General features: G+C 36.6%; 2 protein-coding genes across 4 annotated transcripts in view; one reads left to right on the top strand and one right to left on the bottom strand.

The window, feature by feature from the left end:
- Positions 1–22868, top strand: part of USP47 (ubiquitin specific peptidase 47) — a 58893-nt gene extending 36025 nt beyond the window's left edge. For all 3 annotated transcript variants that reach the window (XM_065839716.2, XM_065839717.2, XM_065839718.2), the window contains 17 exons: positions 1126–1257; positions 1982–2058; positions 2368–2423; positions 5634–5746; positions 6620–6724; positions 7734–7941; positions 8402–8517; positions 9575–9694; positions 10877–11654; positions 13386–13561; positions 13739–13819; positions 14869–14984; positions 16304–16422; positions 18023–18153; positions 20159–20206; positions 20300–20430; positions 21438–22868. In XM_065839716.2, the coding sequence (XP_065695788.1) occupies positions 1126–1257; positions 1982–2058; positions 2368–2423; positions 5634–5746; positions 6620–6724; positions 7734–7941; positions 8402–8517; positions 9575–9694; positions 10877–11654; positions 13386–13561; positions 13739–13819; positions 14869–14984; positions 16304–16422; positions 18023–18153; positions 20159–20206; positions 20300–20430; positions 21438–21612 (2682 nt within the window). In that variant the 3' untranslated portion in view covers positions 21613–22868. The remainder of the gene's footprint in view (positions 1–1125; positions 1258–1981; positions 2059–2367; positions 2424–5633; positions 5747–6619; positions 6725–7733; positions 7942–8401; positions 8518–9574; positions 9695–10876; positions 11655–13385; positions 13562–13738; positions 13820–14868; positions 14985–16303; positions 16423–18022; positions 18154–20158; positions 20207–20299; positions 20431–21437) is intronic.
- Positions 22869–23471: 603 nt separating this feature from the next.
- Positions 23472–24799, bottom strand: part of DKK3 (dickkopf WNT signaling pathway inhibitor 3) — a 28954-nt gene continuing 27626 nt past the window's right edge. The window contains exon 7 of the mRNA XM_065839719.2: positions 23472–24756. Within this exon, the coding sequence (XP_065695791.1) occupies positions 24513–24756 (244 nt within the window). The 3' untranslated portion in view covers positions 23472–24512. The remainder of the gene's footprint in view (positions 24757–24799) is intronic.

Below are 24799 nucleotides of genomic sequence, written 5' to 3'. Positions count from 1 at the left end.
GTTATTTGGTGACCTCATCTGAAATTTGACCAATAGATTTTATTCAGACTTCTTAGGAAGCTGTTTGGCTGTAACTATTATTTTCATAAATACTTGAAGGCTGACTTTTATTTTAATCTGCATGTCTGTCCCTGTTTACATTTACCCTAAACCGTTCGAGAGTGGTTTTTTTTTTTCATAAATGTTCAGAATACTGTCAATCCTAGCTGAAAAAAAAAAAAAGAAACTAATAGTCACTTGACTGAAACAGGGACAGAGTATCATAATTTATCTGTAATGCAAACGTTCTGTCCTACTATTGACAATATTTTCGCCAGCTAATTCATACTACCTGTTCTCAAGGCAAACTAGCTGCCAAACCATGTTGTTAACTTTTTGCTTTGGATATCTTAATAATGGATGCTAAGAAGTTGCAGAGCATTTCCTCTATATAATCTAAAAATATTTCATTCTTGTAACACTCGCATGAGGCAGTATTGTTCAGTTTTATTTTGTCATGTATATACCACGCTGAAGGCATGTCCTTAGTGCCCTTTATTTCCGTCCTTTTATCTATGAGAATAGAAGTTTATGACAGCAAACTCGGAGTGGTGTGAGAGACGTTAATGCAGAGTGCTGATAAGCGTTGGATGACGTGTTGCTGGTTTACAATAGATATGAGGGAGCCAAAAGCAGTCTTCAGGAATGCAAATATGCCTTAACTTTGTAGCTGTGGGCGAGTTTGTCGTTACTTTTCCTTTTTGTGTGCATATAATGCTTGATACCTATCCAGCTAAGAATGAATGAATTCAGTGCTTATACAGAATAGAAGTAACAGTAATGCATTAAGCCAGTTGAAAAATATTTCCATGATTTTTTTTCTGAAGTGATTTGGTATTTTCTCTCTCTTTCCACCACTGAAAGGGGAAATTCCTCTTTATTTCCATTATTACATACTCTTGCGTAACGTTTAGTATACGAGAGCTCTGATTTTGTTCAGTGTCTATTGCAGTTACATACATCTATTTTGTAACATGCAACTTCGTGTATTTGGGTTAGTGTAATTGTTTTAAAACTTTTAAAAATCACTATTTGGTTACCTTTTCCTTACTTAATATATATCACAGCTTTTTCCTCTCTCCCCAGAGTTCTTTACTGTATGAGCTTTTTTCTGTTATGGTTCATTCTGGAAGTGCTGCTGGTGGCCATTATTATGCCTGTATAAAATCTTTCAGTGATGACCAGTGGTACAGCTTTAATGATCAGCATGTTAGCAAGGTAATAATAGATTTTTTTTTTTGTTATCTTGTGTACTCATAGATGTGCTAATAAGTTTCTTTTTGCATGTGATTTTTCACTTGCATGTAATGAAATTGGTTTTATGTGTGTGTATTTCAAGCATTTACTTTGTTTCATCTTTTCATCCTACTATGCTGCCACGTACATACGTTTCACTCAGTAGCTGAACTGATTTCTAGGGGTTTTAAAAATGTATGTCTGGGGTTTTGTGCGTTATGGGGGAGGAGTGTTTCTGCTTGATTGTGAAGGGGAGATGGTTCATAAAGAAGCCTTAATTCATGTATAGACCAAGCTGATTTAGAATTTTGCCTTCTATACATGTGAGGAATACTTCTTGCATAGAAAAGTATGTTCGTAGATCTGTTACAACTCAGGTTGTGCTGTTAGACGTGTCCTGCTGATGCATTTCAGATGTTTCATGTATCCGTAAGCATTATTGCAATCAAGAACCTGGATGCTGTGTTTTTCTAGGAAGTTCCTACTTTAGAAAAAGAAAAAAAAGTTTACATTCAATGTAAAATGAAAAGACGAGTCACTTTGAAACTTTTTTTTTCAGTCAGCAAATAAGCAGAAATACTTTTTAAAATTAAAATTATTAATATTGCGTGTTAATTATATAATGCTGTTGTTTTTCTCATGAGGATAAATGCATCTCTATTAGTGCAAGTTTGTCAAATAATCATTAAATTGATTTTTCTCTTAGATAACTCAGGAAGATATTAAGAAAACATATGGTGGATCTTCCGGAAGCAGAGGCTATTATTCCAGTGCTTTTGCTAGGTTAGTGGTACTGTAATATTACTTTTCTTTCTGGTGGTGTTTTAACATAATCAAATGAATGGTCAAGATGTCTGTGCTTAATGTGTTAGCTTAAAATTGATAGGGGCTTCAAATAGTTGTAAGAACTATCCTGACTGCTGTTTCAGATCATAAAATAATGTGATATTTATTTTTGAAAATCCTTTTTGGTTAGTGTATTGCCAAAATATATAGGACAGAGATCCTTACTGAAAACAAACAAAACGACTTTTGAAATCAGTATTGCCCTGCTATTTGCTAAATTCAGATAACTATTCTTTTCTCCACCAGCTCCACAAATGCATACATGCTTATATATAGACTGAAGGATCCAACGAGAAATGCAAGTAAGTATGTTTTGCAGTTCTTAATTAGTAAGATTCTGTTGTGGAATAAGGAGATGTTTTGCATGTGATATGTACTAATTTTTGTGAGGATGATGGTATTGGTATTTTTAGGGTAAGCTAAAGTAACTTACATATAGGAAGCATTCTACTGTACCTTTTCAATACTGTTTTTATAGTAAACTTCTATGCATCATTAAGAGGTCATCACAAAATAAATTCTCTAACTTTTTAGTATTTTGGATATCGTGGAAATGAAAACCAGATATACTGAGTGATGCTGAATAACCTATAATGTTATGCTATATAGTGTCACAATTTATAGTGGACTAAAAAATTAAAAAAAAAAAAAAGAATTCATCTGTAAGAACTTCATAATGACAAAATTTTACAGTTTATAACCAGCCCTTATTGTTTGTGTTTCAGTTAGGTAGTGAGACAATATACTGTAAGTTGTATAGCCAGAAACAAATTTTGGATGTTATGGTCTCTTATTCTCTTCATCGCTGAGTTCACCAAGGCTCGGAGGATGCCTGGTGTCCCATGTAATAGTTGACACGTTCATTCATCTTTGAAATATGATACAGTGGAAAATGATGATTCTGTTTTGATTCAAAACAGGAATGTGTGGTTGGAGGCTTCATTCCAGTTTTGACTGATTTCATAGGGGCTTAGACTGATCAGATTAGTAATAACTATAAATTTCCAGGATTTATCTGTTGTAGATAATACTGTATTATAATTTGCTTGAAAACATGTAATGTTTATCATTTAAAATCTGATCACACCTAAATGATGTAGCAGTAAATGAAAGTTTGAGAGAGCTTTTTAAACTAATATCGAGATAGAAGGAAGCATGTTAATTTGCTATTTTTCCCCTTCTTGTCAATCCCTTGTTAAAAGTGCAGCTGTAGAAAGGAAACCAGAAGGGCAGTGACTGGCTACACTCACCCTCATCAGCTGTGTGCATTGAAGAATCAAGCATTTTGGTTCAGTTCAGCCAGAGATTAATTTGCTTGCAGTATCAAAAGATGTATGTAGTTTTTCTTAAAGGAACAATTCAGTAGTCTACCCTTATAAAGGGAAACATGTCAGTTTGCAGCCTGGTTGAAGTTAGGCTGATAGATCATGTAGATTGTTTTTGGGGTGTATATAGTTTAATTGCCAGAACTTTAATGCCCCGAAGTGCATAAAAAATCCAGTCTGTGAATAATTTTTCGTAATAACTTGAGCAGATGAGAAGCCACATGAACTTTCAAAGGCAGGTAAACAGGCTCCAGTACCTCTGCATTCCTCTTTTTTTTTATTATTGTTATTATTATTTTTTCCTTCTTCATTAAATGCTCAGGAGGTTTGGTGTCCTGAAGAACAGATGCAAGCTCTGGAGAATCTTAAAATCATCCTCTGTAGGGTGAATATTTTGATAGCTGGATTTATTTTACTCTTAATTGGTAAACTGAAAATATTTATTACTTAACAAAATAGAACGTCACAACTGAAACCTTTGGCACCTCACATTGTGCAGCTCATTTTGGGGCATTCTCACTATTTTTCAAGAGCATGCAAGTGTGGAAAAGACTTGCATGCTTCAGAGAATTTGTAACACACCAGCTTGTAACGTGTTCAGTGGAGATGGAATAAAGATCATTGAAAATAATATTTTGTTTGTCTTATTCTGCAGCTGTAAATATTTCAAGAGGGAGAAGGGTAGTTGTCTGCTTCCTTTAACTGCATCTTTTGGGATAAAATTTTAATTGTACTCTGAGAAACTGAGGATGACTATTAGCAAGAATATGGAAAGCAATTAGCAATGCAAGGTTGAGTAAAACAATCTTTAGTGTTTATTTGGAATACAAACTATAAAAAACCACATAGCTTATACTAAAACTTATTTTTAAAAAAATCCTAAAATTAAGAAAAGTAGACTTGAACTACTTCTCTATCAATATATTTTAAAAAGCGTATTATGATACTTGGAGCAAATTTGTCATGTCATTTCAACATTCTGATAAACACAAACCACATTTACTTTTAGCAGCAATCTATTTCATCATACATAGAGTACATTCAGACGTTATTTTCTACTTCTCTACTTTTTTCTTTTACTTTCCCCACTATTTTCTCCATGAAGTTAACAATCGTGTTTTCTTTGAGGAAGCAGGGAGGGGGGAAAAACGAAGTATCTCACAAAAATCAATTTTGCTGGCTTCTCTTTGAGAATTCATGATACAGGGGACAGTAAAGTTATAAAAATATATTATTTAGTTTATAATTTAACAGTATCTTAAGTAGATGCTTTATACAGTTTTGAAGTGGATTCAACACAAGAAGGATACTGTTAAAACCTTTTATTAACAGCTTGATATAGTAGTAAGTCTTAAGAGCAACAAAAAAAAATAGTTTCAATATTTGAACCCTTGAAACAGTATTATTCACTCTGAACAAGAAGTGAATGTAAATTGTGTATAGTTTATTCTTAAACAGCAGCCATAGACAAAGTCTATGAGTCAAGATCTGTCTTTGGAAATAGATTTTCCTGTAAGGGCTGTGGTGGTTAATTCCTCAACAAGCAAAGAAAGAAACTTAATTCTGCTATTGACTGCTTGAATGTGCCAAGCCCATTCTTAAATCTGAAAAAATATTTGCCCAATTCTTTACTGATAGGAGGGGTACCAGGACTGGAAGGCAACTGTATTTGCGAAAGTTGAGTTTGTTTATTTTTTTTAGCTTGAAGTATTGCATGTTTTGGTTTTGTTTCTCTTTATGAAACAAAATCTTATGAAGTACACTAATCTGTATAAAGTGCAATATTTATTGTATATTATATAGGCGATATCTTGTGACTTCTATTATCAGCTAATTCACTGTCTAAAACACATTTTACCTTTATTGCACAAACAGGCTCAAGTAGAGTGGTCAGCCTTAGTGTATTTCTTTACAACAGCAAAGCTTCCATTATTGATACTGGAATATTAATCTTGCACTAATAGTATTTTCTTATGTTGCTGATGTATAATTAGAGGGAATAAATGCCGACTTTGGTTTCATTTAAATAATTAAAAAGAGAACAGGACATAGTATAGTTGGAAATTTGGGTGATGAAGAAAGGGGAAAGAAGGCAAGAAAGGTAACTGTCAAATATATCCATAGTTCCTAAGATGTTGCCCACCATGGAAAAAAATTTGTAAACTGTTGCTTGGTTTTTACTGGCAGAGTTTCTTGAGGCACATGAGTATCCAGAGCATATTAAACAATTGGTACAGAAAGAGAGAGAACTGGAAGAACAAGAAAAGAGGCAACGTGAAATTGAGCGGAACACTTGCAAGGTTAGAATTTCTGCTGAATAAAGTAAAAATGCATCTCTAGTAAGAAATGTTTCTACAATAAATAGTAATTTTTCACTACAATACAAGGACGTTTTAATAAGTGTGTCGGTATTAATAACCCTTTTAAATGCATCGTACACCTATTAGAAGGCTGTACACAATGGAGGCATCTGTTAGAGGTATTCACCAGAGATTTTTTGAGTTCATGTCTTCTTTGTGTATTTGAATTGGTATTAAAACTAAAACAGGACTATAGTTGATCTGATATCACTTGATTTCAGCAAAATGAATTCTAAAGAGTATGTAATGCTGTATATTATGTGTTTCATACTGTTAAATCTCTTCACATTGTGAAATGATGTTTCTTAAACTAATTTAAAATAATTATTTGGCAGAAAGAGCAGAATCTTTTTCAAACCATAGATTCAATAGTAACAAACAAAATATGACATGACTTAAAAAGCATGACAGTCAGCTGGTCTGCCTATGAATAAAGTGATTGTTTTAGTAGAAGGTCCTCAAAATGTGTAACTGTATATGAAAAAGGAATTTCACATTCATTATTCCTATGTGCATTTTGTTTCGGAGGATTTGCAAGTTGGCTACAGTTTAAATATGTTCTAGTTGGTACCCTACCTTGCAAAAGATACGAATATACATACATAAACGTGTGCTATCTGCTGTGCCTTTGGTGTTTTGTATCTACTGTTGTATAACCAGCTGAAAAGAAACTGTCCAGTTGCTGGAGTAGAGCTAAAGATGTATTTTACATTACATTGTTTGAACACAGGGTTGTAAATTTAAAAGTACCATAATATGAAAGGTATTTACAACTACCTTCGTGATAATTTTTCTTCCTTTCATATTTCATAGATAAAGTTGTTCTGCATGCACCCTACAAAACAAATAATGATAGAGAACAGATTAGAAGTTCATAAGGACAGGACACTGAAGGAAGCTGTGGAAATAGCTTACAAGGTATGCTATAGATAACAAAATAGTTTAATTGTTAGATGTGATTTTTTTTTTTTTTTTTTTTTTGTCTGTATCTTCAGTTTTTAAATTTCTGATGCTGTGGATGTGTTTGGGGAGCTGGCTGTGGGGCTTTTTGTGAGTTGTTTTTTGGGGTTGGTTTGGATTTTTTGTGGGGTGTTTTGGGTTTTTCCTAAGAGATGTTTTTGTTGGGGATTATTGACTGAGTTTTCTGTTAGTAGCCATCAGATAATTTCTGATTGGAATGATATAGCCTGCCCTCTTAAAAGGCAGTATGATCTTACATACCCTTATTTTAAAATCAGATAGTGAGAAGTGCTGTTAGGTTCACTGTAGTCTCAGTAGGCTGAAGTAATTGTGAACACTTACATTTGCATTGCAGTAAAAATGTTGTGTTAGATATGTAATAAGAGAATTATTTCAAGAAGCTTCCTGCATAGCTAATACAGTAACATCAGTGGGCTTCAAAGGATATAGTGATGTTTGCCTTCCACAAAGAGGTTGAAGACATCTATTCTTGTAGTCTTTGGTTCTTGCCATATGCGTCTGTGGCTGGGAGAGTACCAGCAAGGCAGTTAGAGGTCTGGAATGTGTTAACACCTCCTTGAGATGCACAGGAGATAGTGGATTTGATGTCCTCAGGCCTCTAAGATACCATTTGGTATAATGGATAGGCTTCATGTTCCTCTGAATATACTTCTGGGACCTGTCTTCTTGTGCTTATTTACATACTTCACAAACATCCCTCTTCTCCGCATCTTGATGCAGGCTTCTCTTTAGATTTTGAAAACATGTATATTGCATGCATGTGTATATAATATGTATGATGTATGCGTCTGTTTTTTCTAAAACCAAATTGAAATTTGTGAATTCAAAGGATTTCTGGATGTACACGTACTGAGATATTTCTAGCTTACAAGGGGAAGACTAAACTCACAAGTAAGCCATTATTAAATGTTTTGGGGTTTTTTGTGTGTATGTGTGCATGATTTAGTTAATGGATTTAGAAGAGGCTGTTCCTTTGGATTGCTGTCGTCTTGTCAAATACGATGAGTTTCATGACTACTTGGAACGCTCTTATGAAGGAGAAGAGGATACACCAATGGGTTTATTACTTGGAGGTGTCAAATCAACGTACATGTTTGACTTACTGTTGGAAACAAGAAGACCTGACCAAATTTTCCAGTGCTATAAACCTGGAGGTAAGACATGTAATTGCATATGGACAAGGGTAAACTGAAATTATGATGGCGTGGAAAAAACTTGCAAAATGTAGAACTGTATTATGATGTATGAAAGAAAAACTTTGTTGCACTAAATTTTACAAAGCCAGTACTCAGAACTCAGAACTACCTACTGTGCTGTGTTGCTAACTTGCTTTTAATTGGAGTTATAAGTTCTAAGGCATGCTAAAATTCGTCAAAACTGTGGAACCTTTTAGCCTCTTTGGTGTTAAAATTGATTTGAAAAAGAAATTCTGCAATTGGACTGCTTTTCAAATTCATTACTGTTTGTATTTAGTGCAACCCCTTGTTCACTACATCAGACAAGCGTATGTGTGTTTTCCTTGACTGTTGAATTCTCTCTTTTGTGTGTATATTATATATATATATATGTATATATGTGTGTGTGTGGTGTTTTTCTTTTTCCTCTTCCCTGCAGAGGTCATGGTAAAGGTTCACGTAGTTGACCTGAAGACTGAATCTGTTGCTCCTCCAATAAGTATACGAGCTTATTTGAATCAAACAGTTTCAGAATTTAAACAGCTAATTTCAAAGGTAATTTACAGTCGTGAAGGGCTTGTATTACAGAGTTTTCATTCATTCTGACTGAAATTGTGTTGTGATTTAAATATCTAAAATGAGAGCCTGCAACTTCTGCAGTTCATCTGTGCATCATGTCCAGTGGCGTAGGTCAGTTGCTCAGCTGAGTTTGTCTATCTGCTCACTGCTGCTAAAGGCAGCAGTCTGCTTCTTGCTTCCATCCAGAGTTCTGCCCTGGCTTTTGTGCGAGCTGAGCCCTTTTCTGGCCATATCGCTTACTAGCTAACCAGATAGTAAGTTTTTTGGGCAATCTGAAGAGTCAAGTTCATGTTCTTTTGAGTTAATACCTTGAACCACCTCACTGAGTATCCAGTCAGTGGCAGAACCAGTGAACTGTTACTATAGAACTGAACCAACGAGTAACTTCCCCCATTGACCTCAGGAATTGCAATTTGCCATCCAAATCTGTCCACATTCTCCATACAAACTTCCCGTTTCATCCCAGCAACCACTTGTTATTAAGATGCAGATTGATTTTTTTTTATGTGGTCTTAAACCATGGGATGTTATTGCTTGTGTTGAATGGGCAGACAGACATGTTACTTGGTCAGTTCAGTCTAAAATAGTTCAGTGGTTGGTGTAATTTCATAATATTTGTTATGAAATGTGATTTAAGTAATTTGAATTAAATCTTATTAAGATTTAAGTGAACAGTATGCAAAACCTGATGCTTGAGAATTTTTTTTCTTTTCAGTTGGTTCATACCCTAAATAATAAGACCAATTCATTATATTCCTGGTCATTAACAATTTGCCAGGTCTCTGCAAAGCCAAGCCATTTTAGACTACTGACCTTCTGGAAAAACCAACAATTGCTACTTATCAAAGGATGGTGGGAGGGACCTGGGACTGAACATGTTTGGGAGGTTTTCCCCCTTGTTGTCTTTTGCAATTTATAAATCAATAAACAAATGTCCTTTCCCTATTAATAATCTTAAAAATTAAATACTTGTTCCAGTGTTTGAAATTATGTATAATGAGCATGTTACCTTACTCTCAATGTCTTATTTTAGGCCACACACCTGCCCGCTGAAACAATGCGGGTAGTGTTAGAGCGTTGCTACAATGACTTGCGTCTTCTGAACGTTTCCAGCAAAACACTGAAAGCTGAAGGCTTTTTTAGAAGTAACAAGGTACATGCTCTGGTTTTTAAATTGTTCATTTCATGTATTAGTAGACTTCACCGTTATGTTGTAAAAGGTATGCACGTGTGTATAGGCTGTATATGAAACCAAGTATGCATAACAAGGTAGAGAAGGTTCAGAGTTGGACACCTGGTTGATACTCAGTGGTTAAAATGATGGTGAGGTTAACAGCCTTACAGTAAAGATTTTATAAAGTCAGCCCTTCTTAGGGAACAAAGGTTGGTGTATTACTATGGAACCCGCCTGATTTGCTTTCTAAACCTTCTAACAGCTGTGCCTGCTCTCAGTGTTCTTAAGAAACAAATTTCAAAACTAAGAGCAAGTTTTTGATGTGTTTTTGTCTTAAATTCAGTAGTTTTTACTATGGAAATTTCCTCCCAGCCGAATTTATATTGTTTTTCCAGAAAGACTTCTAATAAATGGTTCAATAGTAGTTGTGTAATCTATTCAGAAAAGGAGTAACTTAATACTTAAATAACATCCATAGCATTGCCCTTTTTACTACAGTAGTTATATCACATCTCTTAGTACATTTTGCACATGTTGTGTCTCTGTAATTTAAGCTCAAGAACGTGCTATCCTTGATGAAGAAATATTCATGACAGCTTTGATGGCTTTTAAGTGAGCAAAATGAGGGTGTCAACTTGTTACTCAGTTACTTGAAGCCCTTCTGCATTCACCTTGTCACTACGCACAATGGCCTCTGACAAAGGGAAATGAGAAATTTGTTCCCACGTGTTCTAATTTGTGCCGTTTCTTACCTATGTATGCATTTCAAGATTTCTTACTTAGGATGCTTTGCTAGAAAATAAAGACTGCCATCAGTAGTTGTGGGGCTCCTTACTTCCATAACTAGTGTTAGTGTACAGGTGAAGGGTGCATGTGAAGTGATACATAAATACACTTCTAAACATACGTGTTTGCTGCAGCTGGTCAGTCTGGTTACAGTTCACTCCAGTCTTAACATGATTATGAAAATAAGGGAAAAGTGAAATAGTTATCGAACTACAGACTCCTTAGGCTATCTCTTTTTAAACATGTATTTTAATTTTTTTATAAAAGGTGGTGTTTCTTAGTGACGTAATTGCTAATGTGTGCTCAATTTGCTATTGTTATTTTTACTTTTATTTAAAATAACACTACATGATAAACCACTTATTTTATGTTCAGGTATTTATTGAAAGCTCAGAGTCTGTAGATCGTCATGTGACATATACAGATTCCCATTTATGGAAACTTTTGGATCGTCATGCAAATACAATCAGACTGTATGTTTCATTACCAGAGCAATCACCTGGATCTCAATTTAGACGAGCAGTTTATCAGAAGTCTAGTGGAGATGTAGGCAACTTGGATGAAGCCTGTGAAAGAGTAAAAGGACCTGTAGGTAGTATGAAATCTGTAGAGGCAATTCTGGAAGAAAGCACAGAAAAACTCAAAAGCTTGTCCCTGCAGCAGCAGCAGGAGGGAGATAATGGGGACAGCAGCAAAAGCACAGAAGCCAGTGATTTTGAAAACATTGAATCACCTTTAAATGAAATAGACTCTTCAGCATCAGCAGAAAACAGAGAACTTGAAAACCAAATTCAGATTTCCGATCCAGAAAACCTGCAGTCTGAGGAACGATCAGATTCGGATGTAAATAACGACAGGAGCACAAGTTCGGTGGACAGTGACATCCTCAGCTCCAGTCACAGCAGCGACACTTTATGCAACGTGGACAATGCGCCGCTTCCCTTGGCTAATGGACTTGATTCTCATAGTATCACAAGTAGTAGGCGATCAAAAGCAAATCAGGGAAAGAAAGAAACCTGGGACACAGCGGAAGAAGATTCCGGAACAGATAGTGAATACGATGAAAGTGGCAAGAGCAGAGGAGAAGCACAATATATGTACTTTAAATCAGAACCCTACACTGCAGATGAAGGTTCAGGAGAAGGGCAAAAATGTATGTATTCTCTTTTTAAGTACCTTAAAATAATCCAGCTTTTATTACTGTTTAACTAACATGCTGTGTTAAAAAGTCTAATGACAGTATTTAAGAACTTGATTATGTCCATTTAAAGCTAATGAAAGTGCAAAGATGGGACAGGTGTCAGATTCGGCAAAAATCTAGCCTAATTTTGATCTTGTAGTAAGTGTTTACTTACTTGAACAGCGTCTTGCTTTTTTGTTTTTAAGAAAATGAGCAGCTACCTCTATGATACTTCTGTTTCCTTATATTGAAAGTGTTTTCTGGAGAGCAAGCTGAGTTGTCTCTCAGTGAAAGGAAAATCGTTGCATCTGTTGATGATGATTCACGTGTTTCAGAATGCAATTATTTACTGTGGTTCACAGAGCTGTAATTCTGTTAACGTTTAGATAAACAAACCTGAAAACTCCTCGTCATTTGACTGTAAATAAAATTCAAATATACTTGGTATTGATCATTTAAATCAGTAGACTGTTGCTTTTCATTGACTAATGTACAATAGGTACAATGAAATGTATGGATGACATGAAAATGTCCAAACAAGTTCAGTGTAGGAGCCTGAGTAGTATATTGATGGTCATAAAGACAGAGAATTTAAACAGTGCTCAGTACGTTGTATTGTATTATAACTAACGGAAGAGTAATTAAAGAATAGCAGGATATAAGATAAATGTTTTGAAAGGCGAAGGTTTGTTTTCATGTCAATTCATAAATCCTTATGTAATAATAATAGATAAAGAGTAAAATAGGTTTTGTTGATTATTTTGTAATAAATATTTTAATTTTTAAAACCAGAGAGAAGTTTAATTGCAGCTACTAAAGTTCTAATCAAATTACTCCCTTAGCCTGGAAGGATTTTTCTTTGGGCTTGATCTTGAACTAGTTCAATTTGTCTCTTTTGGTAAGTCTAGTTGGATGCAGGAATTATTTATGACAGTAATTTTGATGCTTTCATAGTATGCTGTATAAATGACTATCCCGAGGGGAAAGCTTTTAGGTATTTTTAGTATGACAACATGAACAGATTTATGATTCAAATAACTTATTTATTCAGTTAAATAGTCTGAATAGCAATTATTTCATTCTAATGTGTCATGACACAATATAATCATACTGTAGTTTGTTCTTAAGAAACATAATTTCTAAAGATAAACTATTCACTTCACTTTCCAGGATTTCATATTACTAGAGTGGCTTTTCCTTAATTACAAAATTATTCAATGAAAAAATCCCTTACTCTAGACTAGAACTTCCAGAACAGAGTTAACCAAACTTTTTAATCCTGAAAGCCAGGAGAAAAAATAAAGGTTTAGTGGGATATGCCTGGCCAGCCCCAGCTCAGCAGCACTTCCCTCCCTCCCTTGAAGCAGTAGAAACCTCTAGTGGGATTATCTGCAAACTCCCCATCTGATTCTTGTTTTGTTGTCTTACCAAATCGAGAAGAAACCACTTTGCTCCCCTGCTTAACTGCTTGCAGAATAGGGCAGTTTGGCACTGCGATATCTTCCAGGAGCATCTACCCGTAAACACTTAAAATACAACAAAGCTCTTACAGGTTACAGTAACACCCTCCGATAGAAGGTAAATGTGGCTGTAATTCTGAAACTTTGTTGCAAATGGTAACTCTGAATATATGGAAATAATACACTAGAGTGCTTTTTTTCTTTTGGTGGTGCGGTGTTTCATGCCATTTTTATTTTTACTTAGGGCTGGTGGTGCATGTTGATAAAAGAATTACCCTGTCTGCCTTCAAGCAGCATCTGGAGCCTTTTGTTGGAGTTCCATCTTCTCACTTCAAAGTCTTCAGAGTCTATGCCAGCAATCAAGAATTTGAGAGTGTTCGGCTGAATGAGACACTTTCGTCATTTTCTGATGACAACAAGGTTATTTAGAAGTAACTTTGAATCATTAAAAAATATATTGGTACAATATAGACAAAAACATAATGTACAATTCCAGTTAACTTACCAGGTTAAATCACTACATTGGTCTTGGTAGTGTGTTACAAAATGTAATTTTGATTTTTATCGGTTCTAACAGATACTCCTTTTGCCTTCTAGATAACTATTAGACTTGGAAGAGCCCTTAAGAAGGGTGAATACAGAGTCAAAGTCTATCAGCTTTTAGTAAATGAGCCAGAGGTAAGGCATGGAATATTTCGCGATTGATTCATGAAAATATTAATACGTCCCTTGACCAAGGTTTTCCTCTGAAATCTTGGGGGAGAAATAGAGAAAGTCCCTCTTTCCTCTGCATTTTCCTGCAAGTTTTCCTGGATTTAGAAAGGGAGCTTCATATTATTTCTGTTTATGCTGTTCCAAGTATACAATTGGAATGTGATCGATATCTCTCTGAAGTGTCTCTATTTGTGCAGTATAAATGGAGGACAAATGAAAATAACTGTTTTCCTTAAATGTATGAAAGTCATGAAGAATTCTGTCCAAATAGGAAACTCTTTTTGCTCACGGTTGCAGTTTTCAGAAATATTGCACTGATATAATTTGTCACATTCATTCACTGCAGACAGCGCTTACCAGAATGGTCAGTTGGATAATAGTCCTCTCTATGTGAAACAAGCCTGAAACAAAAATGCCTCTCTTGCAATAATGTAGTTTACTTGCTTGTTACATCTTTTGGGACATGAAAAGTATAAAAGTGGTTTCACTATGTGTATTGCAGTCATCAAAAGTTGACTTTCTATGCATCTGAATTTCTGATTGGACCAAACTGCAGAATACACATTAATAATGGATAAGCATAAGAGACTTAAGCTGATAAAGCAGGGCATAAGATAAATTTAAAAGTAAACTCTAGTCATGGAGTTCTGGTCTCTCTGAACAACCTAAGTCAAGAAAGTGGCACTTGTATTATCATATGGCTTATTTACTTTAAAAGCTCCTTTTGAATTGTTTAGAATTTTCATCTAATGCTAGTAATAAGTAAAACAGACACAAGACATTATTTCCTGCAATGTGTTCAGAGTGTTTTAATGACCTGTCAAAGGGCTGCTAGTACACAAATTAGTTAAGCCTAATTTTAATCAATTAATTGCCTACCTTGTTTGTGAAAAGCATTCTAATGGTCATTTTGCCAGGTGGATGGGACTGGTCACAAAACATGAACAGGAGGTAAATTTGCTTTTTTCCGTTTAAAAAAATTGTCTTTCATCATTTTCTGTCTGTGTTCACAGCCATGCAAGTTTCTTCTAGATGCAGTTTTTGCTAAAGGAATGACTGTCCGACAGTCAAAAGAGGAGCTGCTTCCTCAGCTTCGAGAACAATGCGGCCTAGACTTGACAATTGACAGGTAAAGAGACTGCAATCCACTGAAGTTACCTGATTAAATATTACTTTAAAATATGGGTGTTTTTTCTTTTGTGGAGAAAGGAAGTTTGAAAGGAGCAGAAATATTTACTGTGGTCTTTGAATCAGTTTGTGAATACAAACATTAATTTAGCAATTCTTGGCTTTCTTCTCATGTAGAATGACATAGGGAATAACATTGACATAGAACTGCCTTTGTGCAACGTGTCTACAGGTGTTTAGATCTGGGAAGTGTTGTTCTTTCTAAGGATGATTTTCTTCAGCAAGGAGAGGATTAAGTAAGTCAGTTCACAAAAAGCCACCTTCTCTCTGGATGAACACTCAGCATAGATCACTGCAGCAAACTGCCTCAAGCATTATCACAGGGGGTGTGTACAGCACTGGTCCAGCACCATCTTCACTTTACCCATAAGCAATTATCTCATCAAGGCTGAACTCGTTTTGGGGTCTTAATTGCAGGTCCTCTCAGCTGTCAGTTACAAGGGATGCAGTATTTATTGTAGAATAGCTGACACTGCATCACTGGAATAAAGAAAAAGAGGTGGTAAACAAGCTGGTGGGGCGTTGGTATGAGCCTGAATTTACACTGGAGCAAGTGTTGGCCTTTTCCTGTTGAGAGAAGGAGTAGAAACCTAGTTCTGGACCAGGTTTTTTTTTCTTTCCTCACCATGACTGGGCTATAGGATTTTTGACTGCCATACTTGGGTTTATGTTCTCTAGTGGCCTGTAGGTATGGACTGCATCACAAAATTTATGTCTGCTTTTGTGTGTGGAGAAACAATTAAAATTAAAGTCTTTTATTTAATCTCATTTTAGTAATTTATACCTTTATTTACCCCATATCTAAATCCTTTTGTTTTGTTACTGTATGATTGCAGCAGAATTACATAAATCAGACACCAATCTTTTTCTAATCCTTCACCTCTCTTTTTCTTCCCCATTTCCTACTCCTCCCCAAAAGAGAAAGAACAGCACAATTGTCAGCAGTGTTTGGGAATATTCTGTTTTCTTATCCTAAATAGGAAACTATTCTTCTTAATCCCTACAGTTTTCTTGCACTGAACAAGCACAACACAGGCTCATTTTCCTTGTGTTTGGGAGTGGTACAGCACTAAGGGGCAGTAGCGATACCTTGCTGTCAGGCTATTGCAGAATGTTAAACTCATTCCTGATAGACCTAACCAAACTTCACATAAATGAGTTGTACTTCAGTTTTGTTAGAAAATATTCAGTTTTTATCTCTGGCAGTGATTTTTATGAGCAGATAAAAATTCAAGTGTTTTCTTCACAATGTGTTTACAGGTTTCGCCTACGAAAGAAAACCTGGAAGAACCCAGGCACTGTGTTTCTGGATTATCATATCTATGAAGAAGATATCAATATTTCAAGCAATTGGGAGGTCTTCTTAGAAATACTTGATGGTAATAATGATACAGTGTCAAGAGAAAGATAATGTTAGAGACTTTTTGTCTTTAGAGAGCATTGGAAAATGTAATTTCCCTTTTTTTCTTTTGTTTTAAAGATTGCCATTTGGTGGCATTTTATTAGGAAAAAATAGAAAACTTTGCATAAAACTGAGGGACTGGGGGGTTGAGCAAGTGCCCGTTTCCTGGGACTGTGATGTGCTAAAGGTCTAACAGCAGTACTGTTTTGTAGGTTTATTGGAAACATACTGTAGTACTGGAGGCAGTTTTTTGCATGTGTATGTTTTCATTGTACATAAAAACTATAGGAATGCCGATCTTATAGACCTTATTATATGCCTTATCGTAGACTAGAGGGCTTTCAGGTATTCTGTAATATCTTGTATATCTTGTCTAGCTCTGCCTAAAAGGTGCCACTTAAATCCAGTTGTAGAAGATGCAGTTAGATCCCACTATATTCTGTGAAAATGAAGTTGTGTGTACCCGCTGCTACCACAGAGAGTGAAAAGGCAATTTCTTTAAAACAGTTTGTAAGACCTTCCACCATCACCATTGCTTCAATCTTGTTTTTCAGCTAAATGCTGAAGACATGAGGCAGGTAAATAAGGCAACGTAGAATAATTTGCAGTTAAGTTTCTTAGCATAGCAGCTTTACATCGTGCTGTTGCAGACATATTTAAAGTAGTTGTTCTCTGGCTCTGAAGAAAGCTTCTGTAATTGTTTCAGACTTGAAATAAATGCCAAGAAGCACTAGGTGGCTGTATCTTCCTTTCAGACAGTAGTGTTGAAAGGCAGCACAAATGTAGTCATAGGCAAGACTGTAGAAGGTATTTAGGGAGAAGTTTAAATGGTGCTGGTGCTTTCATGCAAAACAAGCATGTAAAGGTAGACCCAAATGTTTAAGCCACAAATTCTGCATGCTAAATTACAAAAATGTAGGCTAATTTGAAATAAAAACAAAACCAGCCCTTTGTCATCACTTCTGCTTATCTGATTCTAACATCAGCAGCATTACGTGTCAACCAGAGAAAGCTGTTGCCTGAAACTGATACAAAAAGGCTGGAGGCAGTACATATTAAACTCCTCAAGGTGGTGGATGTAGAGCAGGCTTTAATAGCAAGCGTATAGTTGGTGTGTGAAATGCAGAAGCCAGGCGTGGAAAGCTTACTTTGGTGAAGAAAGTCAAGCACATGAATAAATACCAGGTTGCTGAGGAAGATGTCATGCAGGTGGAAGATCCGGAGGTAGCCACTGGTTAGGTTGATTCATATTGTCTGTATAACTGAGCTGTGTGTGATGGAAAAAGGCCCAAAAGAATAAATGGCTTCTAAGAGATGGCACCTATGAAAAATCCTTGAAAGGAGTTGATAACAAAGGAAAGTTCAACCAACTCCTAGTTTCTTCCCTCCCCCTGAGTGAGTTTGTTGGTTTTTTGCTTGTTTTCCTTTGGTGGAATACCTGCAGCACATCCACTAGGTTACTTTGTGTGTGTATTAGTGCACTCTTTCATATTTGAATATGCTTATGCAATGGAAACCTCCTAATTTTAAACAGGATATTTTGCAATGTTAAAGTGATACATTTCTTTCTTTCCTAGGGATAGAAAAGATGAAATCCATGTCACAACTTGCTGTTTTATCAAGACGATGGAGGCCATCTGAGATGAAACTAGATTCTTTCCAGGAAGTAGTGCTAGAAAGCAGCAGTGTTGAAGAACTAAAAGAGAAGGTAAAATGTGTGGCATGATACAAGTTTCTTGTGGTTTCTAAGAGCCTTATTGATATCTGCATAGAGGTGTCATAGCTACAAAAATATTATTGCATGCTGATTATTTTTTTCCACAGGAATTGAGAACCTGTCCCATCCTATTAATAAAGCCATATGAATTATCAGCTTTAGTTCTTAGTTGCTTATCATGGTCTGGTATCAAAGTATTCAGGTGAATGCATGTTAAACTTCCAAGACTGTCTTTTTTTTTTTTTTTATGAAGCATAATATTACCTGTGTCCCTTATCCTTGAAAAACACATGTGAAAGAAAAGCTAAACTACTGTAATTTTGTTTTTTCAAGCCAGTATTTCGGTGTTCCAAAATACCAAACTTTTCAGTCTCCTCATATTTGAATTTGACAGCTCTTGCTCAGGGATGGTGTAACTGTATCAAGTAGATTGAGCTATATTTTTGATTGGAAAGAAATATGACTTTGGTGCAGGTTTTTTCCTTAAGGCCAGGACCCTGTACCAGGTAAGCAGACATGGGCCATCCTCGCAGAAATCTAGAGTAGAACTGTGTCTTGTATTGAGACTGTTTTATTATCATATCACAAGGTTTTGCTTTTAGAGAAGTGGTTATTTTTATGTGGCAGTACCCAGATGTAAGAAGGCCTCTTTGGATGCTGAGGTCAGCAAAAATCCTAGTATCAGTGAAGTCTGGCCTTATTAAGTTAGGGGTTAGTTCATAGGTTGGAGAGAGGAACATAGCTCAGCTACCAGAGAATGCAACATCCTTGGCTTCGTCTATGTTGACCGATTAAGTTAGGGCCTGATTTCTTGTATGCTTCAGGTAGAAATGAAGTTATGACTACAGGTTGTTGCATGCAGTCCTCAAGATCACCTCTTCACTTGTATCTGAAGAAAGAGTTGGATCTTCTTGTTTTCTTGTCTTAAGAACTGATGTGCAGGCAGCAGTTTTAGCAGCATTCTCTCTGAAAGGCCTTAATCTTTTTACTCTCAGCAGTAATAAGAGAAATTTGAATTTGACACACCTGTAGTAACAGGTGTGTTCAGCCAGTGCTTCTCTTTCAGGCAAATGTTATTAGCAGAGTGTGGGGCTAGTAACACATTTCAGAATTTGTCTGGCTTTTGTTTATTTCTCCTAGTTTCCTAAGGATAGGAGAGTTAAAAAATTATACTGGCTGTTAGACTTTTCTCCCTATCACTTTAATTTGAACATGACTGTTTAACAGCAGGTTTGATTTAGAGGAAATCTCATCAAGTTCTGTCGAAAACAAGCAGCCGGAGATAAACACAGATGTAAGCTGGTGTCTGTGTTGCCACGGAGATGGGACTGCAGCCCCGCTTGGGGTTAAGGGCGAAGTGGCTGTGAGCCTGTGTGCACTGTGAGGCTGCTCCAGAGCTGTGCCAGGCACAGTTGGTGACCCCATGATGGGTGCAGGGACCAGGCAGCAGCAGCAGGGGATGGGTGGAGGCCTCTGTGCCCCAGGGGTGCACAGCAGGGGCAGCTGCAAGGGGGAGGAGCAGCCAAAGGTGTTTGTCTGGGAGTTGTGGGGTTGTTAACGTTTGGAAGTGCAGAGGTATGGAGATGGGACTTAGTCCTGTATATTTTACAGCTTTGCCTCCTCCCACATCAAGTGGATAGTAGCTTTCTTTTCACACAGGGAGACTGCTGAGAGCTAATGATGGACATGGAGGTTTAACGTGAGACAGTTGGTCTCTTTGTATCTTGGAACTTGGATGTTTCTGTTAACTTTTTTCTGTCACCCTTTCACTGTGTGTGATGAAAGACTGCCACAGAAGTGTCACTTGTGATGCACTAGCAACTTCAGAAATGTAAAAAAATATTGTACCTTGTCACTGCAATTTTGTACTAATATTTTTTTGTCATTTGAGGACTTTCAAATATTGTGACTTCTACATTTGGCAGGTCTATTGACTTTATGTAGACACTATAACATTGTTGTGGAATAGTATTAAATGCACTATTTTTCTTTACAGTTGAGTGAAATAAGTGGAATACCTTTAGAAAACATAGAATTTGCGAAGGTAAGTAAGATTTTTTTCTGGTTTTACACTTTAATGGTGTGGATGTGTAATTACTAGTTGTATTTTATTTACTAAATAATTGCTTATTTTCAGGGTAGAGGAACGTTTCCATGCGACATTTCCATACTAGAGATTCACCAAGACTTGGACTGGAATCCTAAAGTATCTACACTGAATGTCTGGCCTCTGTACATTTGTGATGATGGTGCAGTAATATTTTATAGGTATGTCTTCTTTTACAGTATCATAACCATGCAAAAAATCTGTGTATAAGATTTGAGGCATGATGTAATCGACAGAAGCCCAAAAATACTTCTGCTATTGTCTTAAAGGAAAAATGCTTATGGAAGAGCGTTTATAACATTGAGCTGAAATGCATATGCTCTTCATCTCCCTAAAACCCTGAATATGCACTGTGCATATTGTTTAAACAAAGACAGACTCCACCCTTTTACTCACTCCTCATTGACAATAATGTTGAATGCAAAACTAGTTGCTGCGCCTGAGTGTATACCTGGATTTAATCTCTTGAAACAGAACCATATGCCTTGTGGAGTCTGGGAGAGTCTTGCCAGAGATTTTAGAGAGCAAGGATTTTATTTTCTGAGTTTATTTCTTTGAGAAATTAATATGACGACTTTGGAGAAAAAGGTGTTATATTACAATTTTTGTTAACTTGAAAAACATTCATCAGCTGGCGGTGGTAGCCCAAAGGCAGCGTTTGAGGACTAAGAGCGTGAATATTGTCATTTCTGCTGAAGTTGGGGGTGAGAGACCTTCATGAAAACATTGTTTCTACGGTGTTTTTCATATTTACATGTGAGATTGGGCAAACCAGCTCGTTGGTAATGAGCTGGCCTTGAAGAAAATTATTTGGAAGAGGAGCTGATAGTTTCTAGCAGGGGCTGGCTGACATGCTGCTCTAGCTGTTGGTGCTGTGACCAAATAAAGAGCACAGTCATAGTTGTCTGTAAAGAACAGGAGTTACCAGGTAGATGGAGGAGTATAGGCTTGTTTCATGCTGCTTTCCCCTGGGTCTGCTGTCCGTTAGAATACTGAATGTCTGTTAGAAAAGCAGGTTTGGACAGAGAGTTTCTGTAGAAGAAAAAAATAATCTGTAAGGAGTATCATGCTTGGTTGTATTTTTTACTAAGTTGCTCCAAGTAAAAAAAATGCAGAAGTCTAATGGCCATTGTATTATTCTGAATTTTAACATCTATTTTCATTTCAGGGATAAAACTGAAGAATTAATGGAATTAACAGATGAGCAGAGAAATGAACTGATGAAAAAAGAAAGCAGCAGACTCCAGAAAACTGGACACCGGGTAACCTACTCTCCTCGTAAAGAAAAGGCACTAAAAATTTATCTGGATGGAGCACCGAATAAAGATTTGACTCAAGACTGATACTCGCTATAGCATTTTCCCTGGGGAATTTTTTTGTTTAAAATAAAAAGGTTCACTACTACTGTGTAGTGCCGTTACGGCAGGACACTCATTAGGTGTAAAGCGCTGACACCAGCACTGACTGGGCTGTGTTCCCACTCAGAAGCGCAGTGGCCCTGTTGGGTCACTGCTCGACTTGGAATCATGTTGTGCACTATAGTCAAATGTACTGTAAAGCTAAAAGGGATGTGCAAATAAAAGATTAGAAGTAACAAGTGGGCGGGGAGGGAAATGAGTGGAAATCTTTGAGGACAGTGTGCACATAGTAGCTAGTGAAACTAGCCTCCAACAGGATACTCATAGCTTAATAATAAAAGCTGTGCAAAGGCCATGAAAGAATCCTTTTTTCTCTTTTGTTTCGCTGATACACACATTACCTCATCAAAGAGTCTGAAGTCAATGTTAACACGTTGGTTCTAGCAAAGCAGCAGAAAAGGGGCGAAGATGAAATGGACGTGCTGCGACTGTAAGGTTTTTAGACTATTCTTCCATGAAAGAGGTGGCCTGAGAGGCGTCTGCAGAAAGCTGCCAGCAGGTGTTGGTTCATTTTGCAGAAGTGCTGTTGTAAGGTAAACCAGTTTTTAATAGGTTACGGAAGCCGATGAGCAGCTCTATTGTATTGTGTTCAATGTGTAAATAAAACTTGCCCTATCCAGTTAACAGAACTGCAGTTCAGCTATTTACCATGGTATTTCTTTTCGCATATCAACATTCATTGTGTACATTTGGAAGTGTAGTTGCCTATTTAAATTTGTATTCATTATATGTTTGATGCTGGGTACTTTAGGGTTGTGTTTCCCCTTGTTACTGAAGTTTTTGTTTTGTTCAGCTACTTTTTGTACATTTTGTTTTTGAGACTATTACAAGTTTGCATCTTCTCCACCCACTGAAAGTCATTTTATTTTTCCCAGAGTTGATTCTGTAGCTAAATGTAGTCAAGTATTGGGGCGACCTCTAACACCTCAACGTACAAACTTGATAGTTCAGGTTATGGTACAAAGACTGATGCAGTCAACATGATTTCATTGCAAAGCCTAGGAACAGCAATTTTTTGCTTTTGTCCATAAAGATCAATAGAGAACAATTCTCCGTAGCTTTTGGAAAACCACCTAATTTATAACAATCAAAAGATTTTGGTAAAATTTTTCATGCCAGATGCTGTTTACAACAATGAACATGCCAATAAAACATTTGTTCATTCTGTTGTGTTATTTTAATCAGTAAGTGGTGGTGTTATTATTTGAAAAATTACGGATTTATTGCCTGGTGATAGAAATGAATCCTGAAACAAAATCAGACTGTTATGGTGAAATATCCTTCTTGTTCATAATTATAATGGCTATTAACATTAATTCTGGTAGGTACCCAAGGAATTTGCTGCAAAGCTTTCATAGACCAGAAGTGGTGAAAGACTCGCAGGCTGGTAGCGCAGTCCAGGGGCTCTTGTTAGTTACTGGTGCTCTGCTGTTCCAAACTGGATATAGGCAGTAGGAATTATTTGAGAAGAAGCTCCACGAAAAGTTCCTTGGCTTGGAGTCTCCCGTTGTCTTTTACCATGTGCAATAACAGATGCTGAACTCTATATCCCAAAAAAACAACAGTGGAAGAGCCATTGTAGCAAACTGCTGTGATAGCTGGCAGACAGGGAGTTGTGCAGATCGGATTTTACTCTTAGCTATTGATTTCTTAAATCAATAACCTGTTAAACTGGTAATGATAACCACATTTTGTAACACACACAGATTTATGCCTATGAAGTGTATTAAAAGCATTTTTCAGCTGTCTCTGGATGTAATATAATCAAGCAGGAGAAGCAGAAGTGTCTTAAATGCAAGAAGCTATTTATTTAGGTTGTCTTACCGCTAAAGTAAAGTAATGAATTTATGGTCGCTGCCTCTACCTCTCAAAAAGGGTGGGTGATGATGAAATATAGTCTGTTAACAGATCCTTTAACCAATGTTACCTAAGAAAGTATGTTCATGGAGTGCAGGATGCTGCCATACTCGTGGCACTGTGTTTAGCTTTAGTTTAGGCACAGCCTTGTAACTGCAGCTGCACTTTTCTCCTATCTATCAATATTTACATATTTTGTGTTCAACAGAGAATCTAGATTTTTTGTATCTAGCCCATTGGGCTGTTTGTTCTCCAATTTTAAACAGTGTATTTCTCCCTTGAGAGATACGAGCTCTCCACAGTCAAGTTGCAAGTTTCTATACAGAAAACAATGTGCTCTACACATGTAAGTATATGCATACGATTTGCTACTTATATGGAGAATGTTGTAGGCTTTGGTTTTGATAGTGTGCCCCTCATGTAGCGGGGGAAGCCAACAACCATTGTGTATGCAAGTATAAAACTCAAGGGATACTCTGGCTGAGGAACAGCAGTTCTGCAGTGACAAAGGCTGTGGCAGGGTGGTGACACCCACTGTACCACTGTACCATTGCTTAAAATCAATGACTAAATCAGTCTAAAGTAGATGGTTCTTACTCTAGAAAAATAAATGACTCTAAAGATACATACTTAAAGTCACTTCTACAGTCACTAGTAACTGAAGATTGTTTACGCTTATGTGTAATTTTTAATGAGTACAAGTACTGATAAATTTATTTCTAATGTACAAGGGGAAAGTACTAATCCAGAAGAAACAGTGATACATTTCTTATTTGTCTTTGACAGAAGGTTTGGTCCAAGGACTGAATGAATTCAGCAATCATGTGAACATGCAGATGTGGTGCACAGGAAAGGATGCTCTTTGTTTATTGCACTTCATCCAGCAGTATGTGTTCAGGGTTTATATAAGCAAGACACTAGACGAAAAAATCTAGAAATAACTAACTAAACGGTCTGGTGTTTGAACTTTAAATTTCATCTCCCAGAAACAGCTCAGGAGCTGAGTCAGGCTCAGGCTCCAACCCTGCTTGGTCCTCCAGACTTTCTAACTCTTTGCGCACTTCCTGGATGACACTGCTTTCTTCGTAATCTGAAAGAATCTCTTGGGGTATCAAGCTGAGAAATGGCATCTCATCCACGATTAAGGGATCTTCTTTCTCATCCTTCCTGGTTTCATTGGCGGAGAGTTCACACACAGATGTGGTGCTGTGGCTGTTGGAAAAAAGAGACATCTGGTTTTATAGCACATCTTCCC

The sequence above is a fragment of the Patagioenas fasciata genome, chromosome 5 (assembly GCF_037038585.1).
Source record: "Patagioenas fasciata isolate bPatFas1 chromosome 5, bPatFas1.hap1, whole genome shotgun sequence".
NCBI classification, from domain to species: Eukaryota; Metazoa; Chordata; class Aves; order Columbiformes; family Columbidae; genus Patagioenas; species Patagioenas fasciata.
This window is presented reverse-complemented; position numbering and strand designations above follow the sequence as displayed.